General features: G+C 39.4%; 1 protein-coding gene across 1 annotated transcript in view; it reads left to right on the forward strand.

Annotated features, from left to right (window-relative positions):
* Window positions 1-336: 336 nt before the first annotated feature.
* Window positions 337-5742, forward strand: part of LOC138175883 (membrane-associated guanylate kinase, WW and PDZ domain-containing protein 2) — a 1727565-nt gene continuing 1722159 nt past the window's right edge. The window contains exon 1 of the mRNA XM_069106526.1: window positions 337-640. Coding sequence (XP_068962627.1) covers window positions 340-640 — 301 coding nt within the window. The 5' untranslated portion in view covers window positions 337-339. The remainder of the gene's footprint in view (window positions 641-5742) is intronic.

The following is a 5742-nucleotide window of genomic DNA, read 5'->3' on the forward strand; positions in this document are numbered from 1 at the left end:
CCCTCCCTCCCTCACCAGCGCAGCTACTGCTCCGGCTGCTGCTGCTGCCACCACCGCTGCTCTGCTCTCCGCCGGGGCCACAGCCTTGAGTGTCATTCAAGCGGCCGCCAAACACCACCCCAAGCTCTCTTGTCCCAGCCTCAGCCGTCATCCCCTCCTCTTCCCACTTCCCATTCCACACTTCCCCCAAAAGGGGAGGGGGGAAGCAAGCAGGGAGTGGGGCCGAGAGGAGGGAAAGCGAAGTCTTACTCTTCTTACCCCATCTACTCTCTCCTCGTCCTCTCACCTCCCCGACAACCCTAGAAATCGGAGCAGAGCAGGGCAGACTACCCTACTGCCATGTCTAAAAGCTTGAAAAAGAAAAGCCACTGGACTAGCAAAGTCCACGAGAGTGTCATTGGCAGGAACCAGGAGGGCCAGTTGGGCTTTGAACTGAAGGGGGGAGCCGAGAATGGACAGTTCCCCTACCTAGGGGAGGTGAAACCCGGCAAGGTGGCCTATGAGAGCGGCAGCAAGTTGGTAGCCGAGGAGCTGCTGCTGGAGGTGAATGAGACCCCGGTGGCGGGGCTCACCATCAGGGATGTGCTGGCGGTGATCAAGCACTGCAAGGACCCCATCCGACTCAAGTGTGTCAAGCAAGGTAAGCACGGCTTTCTTATTTGTGTGACGGACAGCGAGACTCCATCCCTGGGGGTCGAGAGGCGTGCGTGTGTGCAAAAGGGGGTGTGTTGTGTGATGGTGGGCTGGGGAGATACAGAGAGTCATGCCAAAGCAGGGAAGCTTTGGGGAGTGCCCCCACTTGGGGCAGTTTAAGGACGAAGGAGGCTAGGATACAGACGAGGATGTTGCATGGTTTGCAACTTTGTTTTTGCAGTGAAATGAACTTGGTCTTGAAGGTGAGGGGCAAATTGAATGTGCGTCAGTGGCAGCCCTCGTAGTGCTAAGAGCTGGGGAAAAGAGAGTGGAAGGAAGAAAGAACTTAGGGAGCAGAGGCACCGCCAGCGGGGCAGGGAGTGCTAAGCACTTGCTGGAGAGAAGGGAGATGTGCTTAATTGGGGAGATTCCAGCGACCCGGATTGGAGACGCCAAAGTCAGTTGCTGGTTAGGAAAGGAAAGGACAGATGTCTTTGGGCTCTTTGACAGCTACTCAGTAACTTTTTTTTTCCCTTCCCTTCTTTTCTGTCCCCCCTCCCCCCTTCAGTTTTGTCATGTGGGTAGATAGCGTCATGTGCAGCACCGAGTAACCCAGGGCAATATTTAAACAACCTTGACTTCTAGGGATGAGACTAGGCATAAACGCAGGGTGCTGGTGCAGCAGAGAGTTGGTACTTGGTGCCGCAGAGAGTTAGTACTGGTGCCGGGGGCATCTCAGCAAAATGGACTGCGCCTGGTGGTTTTTTCCTCATTGAATGGAAGTGCCATGAAGGAGTTGTCTCAGTGGGCTGGGCTTTCCCCTGGCAGGGGTTATCGGTGGGCGTGTTTCTAGGGAGGAGTGGATGGAAATGCCAGCTGGTTACCTCCCAAGCTCCTTCAACTTTGAGCTCCTGGGAGGCTTATCCCTAGGGCTTGCCACTGATGTGGACATGGGAGGAATGGGGTGGGGGAGGAGGAGAGAGAGTGCTGGCTCAACTCTCGCAATCTTACTGGCTGTTTCTGTCTGAAGGAAAGTGAGATTCCCCAAGGAGGAAGGAATGAGATAAAAGTTTGGCAGAGGGAATAACTTTAAGTAGAATCACATAGAGACTATTCTTTCCACATGTGTATACATGCATATTCATACTCTCATTTTGCACAATTCACGTGTAGGGGGGTATATGTATATATACATATATAAATGTGGGAAGTTTTGTGGGGGAATATATTATAGTCTTACATTGTAAGTAAGTTAAAGATGCTACTTTTATCCACTTATACTACTTACATGATTGTGAGAATTGTGCTCACAAGTACAATTGACTAGCACCACAAAACTCTTTTCAAGATATTTTGGCCCTCAAAAGAACTAGACATGTAAATAAACAAGTAAAAAAAAATCAAAACTGCCTTGAAAGGGAAAAATTAAGGCAGAAAAGGAGGGGAGGAGAATCAATTAGTGTGATAGAGTGGAAAGAAAACAGACTCTAGTCAGAAGAACTATTTTCAAAACCCAACTAATGCTTAATACCTTTGTGACCTTGGCAAGTCACTTAAACTCTGTGCTTCAATTTCCTGTACTGTAAAATGAGGATTGGGGAATAGATGGCCCATAAGGAAACTTCAAGCTTAGGATCTCTGATTTTGTGACAACTTTAAAAAGAGATTTTTTCTTTTCGAAAATACAGAAAAAAAAAACTTCACAAACTTAATTACAACTCTATTGAGAGACAAATCTACAAACAGCTAGATATAAATGCAGTGCCTTATGCTTTCCAAAATTACATACCCAAGGTTCAGCTATTGGGATTTGATTTTTTCTTTCTTATGTCTGTATTCTATACAGATCCAGCAAGCATAGCTTCACTAAAATTTCAGCCCCTTTATCACTTTTAATGTGAAGATTTATTGCTTTTAAAATACCAGTCAAATATATTTATACATGTATATACACACATAAACACTCATATATATATATATTCATATATAGAAGCTACACGTTTGTATAGAGAAAATTTTATTGAATAAGCATTTTCTTGAATATCACTGTTTAACTAGCATTGCTGAGTTTCACTAGTAGAGTAATAATTAATTGCAAGGTGTAAAACTTAAGGCACTTATATAGCCTGATGAGGCTTTGGAATTATCAAGAATAAAATTATATTCAGTCTTGGTGTCTTAGTGCTGTGTATTATGATAGTGTTACTATCATTCTATGAAAATCCATAAAAATTCTATGGTTTAAACAAAATTCTTCACTCTTCAATCATGTCATATGATAGAAAAGCTTATGGGTCTTTATTATTCCATGAGGGAGTAATACTTGACCTTGGTCAAGCCATTTCACTCTCTGATCCTCAGTTTCCTCATCTGTAAATTGATGGAGTTGAACTAGATTACCTCTGAGGTCTCTTCTCCTCTAAATCTTTGATCTATTACATAGTCTTATACATTATTCTTTGCTTTTCCAAAAAAAAGTACTTTGACATGTAGAGAACTGGCAATTTGAGAAGAAAATGTGTGCCTTCTCTTTGTAATGTAAGACTTAGATAACAACTGAAGCTTGAAATATGCTCTACTTTCAAATGATTGTAATTAAAAAAAAGTTTCCATTACTTTATGGTGCATTGTAGAGTCACAACTTGAGTAAACTGAATGAGTCCTGTTTTGAATACAGCAAGGAGAGTTTGCTTAATCAATAAAGGAGAATGTTGGTTTCCATCTGAATCTCTGATTTAATTAGTGCAATGCACTGCAGGTAAGGAAAGTCCCAGTGCAACCTATAATCTTCAATAGTTGTTTTTGGGTCAGAAGAAAGAGGTTATAGGTGACTTTCCCAGGATTATATAGATAGTATATATCAGATCAGAGGTGGAATTTGAATGTATGTCTTCATGATGCCACTATGGCTTGCTATATATTACAATATGATGTCTCTCATACATGAATAAAAGTATTGAAAAACATTTTGGTTTCAGTTCAATGGAAAAAATGATGAATTTTCACTCATGTATCTAATTTTGCATTGAATATCCCTGGATATATTACAATTTTAAAATATTGCCATTGATAATCATTTTGCTATGTGGGTTAAAAGCATACATAAAACATTATTATTATTTAGCCAACTCCACAGAAATTTCTTTTTTAATTTAACTTGGTATATTTCCAATTCAGACATAGATTACAAGTGTGGAAAATATCATTTTCCCAAATGCAATTTTGGTAAATTCTTCCTTTTGTGTTTTTAAAATAATTAATTTTCATTAACCCAGTGATTTTCTCTTAACTGTTTTTCTATTCATTCATTTTATTAAGGAATTGTATTCATAAAAAAATTTCTTCAATAAGATTCAATGTTGTGTGTGTGAATTCTCACTATATACATAGACACATACAGTATAGTTCATAGCAGCACAGTTAACAGGGAATATTTCTATCCCACATTTCTTGAACTGTGGCTACCAATGCAGTACCACCTGGTGACACTAAAAGCCACGCACCATCGTTTTCTTTTGAAGTACTTACAAATGGAAAATAAGAGAAAAGAAAAGAAAAGTTACCCATTTGGAATATGGTCCAGAGAAGTAGCTTTCCCTAACCCCTTTAGTTCCAGAGAAGAGTAATATTCTACCCATTACTCATTTGAAGAGTCCAACAAATAAAATAAAACAGGATTACTAGGACTCTAATTTTCTCTCCTTTACAGAGGGAGTTGTTTATATATTCCTTCTTTTTGGTTGAACAAAACACATGCTTTCTCTGAATAAAGGTTTACTTTTTCCTCATGGTATTTTGAGGTAGTGGATAAGAGGGGAAGATGTGCAGCAAAATTAAATATTTTGGTAACTTGGTACTTTCTTTGATTATAAAATATATTTACCATCCTGAAACAAAGTTAATAAGGACATCACTTTCATTTTAGCATGATTTGTTAATGATATTTGTGTAAATTTTCACTGTACATAATTAATTAAAATAGCACACACTTGAAAGGGCTAATCAGCTGTTTGCCTTTTAAAAAATGAGGAAGATTAGTCTTAGAATGAAATAATAGTCAGAAGCATGTAAGTACCAGTCACTACTCATAACATTTACAGTGTGAGATCTTTCAGCACATGCATTATAAGCACATCTTCCTTTCAGTGACTTGAAACTCAAACATGCAAATTCTCAAGGAGCAAAAATGTACCACAGATCTCATCTTAGATTCTTTCTACTTTAAACAATGCCTTTCAAAAACTCATTTAAAAATAGCAGACTAAAAAGTTGATAATACTTTTCCAATTATGTCAGTCATTAAAATATGGTAGCATTGCAAAGTTTTTTAAACTTAGAAGACCTCTCAAATTTTCAGTTAGAGTTGAAGGCTAATAATATTTCTAATGGGAAAATTCAAAATGATTTACATATTTAAAGTTATAGTCAAATTCAAAGACATAGTCTATTTTTTATCTTGAAGATGAATTAAATAGTTTTTCTTTAAGAATTAATCCTGTAGTTAGAGGTAATATCTTTAAGTAGGATGAGGTACTCAGTAGAGGCTTTAGTTATATCCCTCCTAATTCTGAGTGTTTCAGAAATGAGCAGATACTTTATACAAAACTAGTACTTTCACCATTCTTTTGTTTCTGTCATTAACTCCTTCCCTCCCCTGCTAGTGAATCATTCATTACAAACTTTCAAGCACCACAGTCTTTTTGAAAAATAATCAGGGTGGGGAAGAGGACAACCAAGAGTGTGTATTGCCTCATGAATAGAAGGAAGGAGAGACTGTTCAGTAGTGGGACACCACCATGCCAAAAATAGGAGAGGTGAAGGAAGCAGGGTACTGGAAAAATTCCAGTTGATTTAGCAATTAGGAAGTCATTTGCAGAGAGGGGAGAGAGAGGCAGACTGGGAGGAGGAGGAGCAGAGACAGAGAGAAGAAGAGGAGGTACAGAAGAGAATGAAGAGAGAAAAATACAGAAAGAGGGAGACAGAGAAAGAAAGAGACAGAGAGGTAGAGAAACAGGTACAGACACGGAAAGTGAGAAGCAGACAGAGAGAAGAGATAGAGAGAAAGAAGAAGAAGAAGAAGAAGAAGAAGAAGAAGAAGAAGAAGAAGAA

Source organism: Petaurus breviceps, unplaced genomic scaffold (assembly GCF_028583685.1).
Source record: "Petaurus breviceps papuanus isolate PSGF00001 unplaced genomic scaffold, PetGlider_PUasm1.0 79, whole genome shotgun sequence".
Lineage (NCBI taxonomy): Eukaryota > Metazoa > Chordata > Mammalia > Diprotodontia > Petauridae > Petaurus > Petaurus breviceps.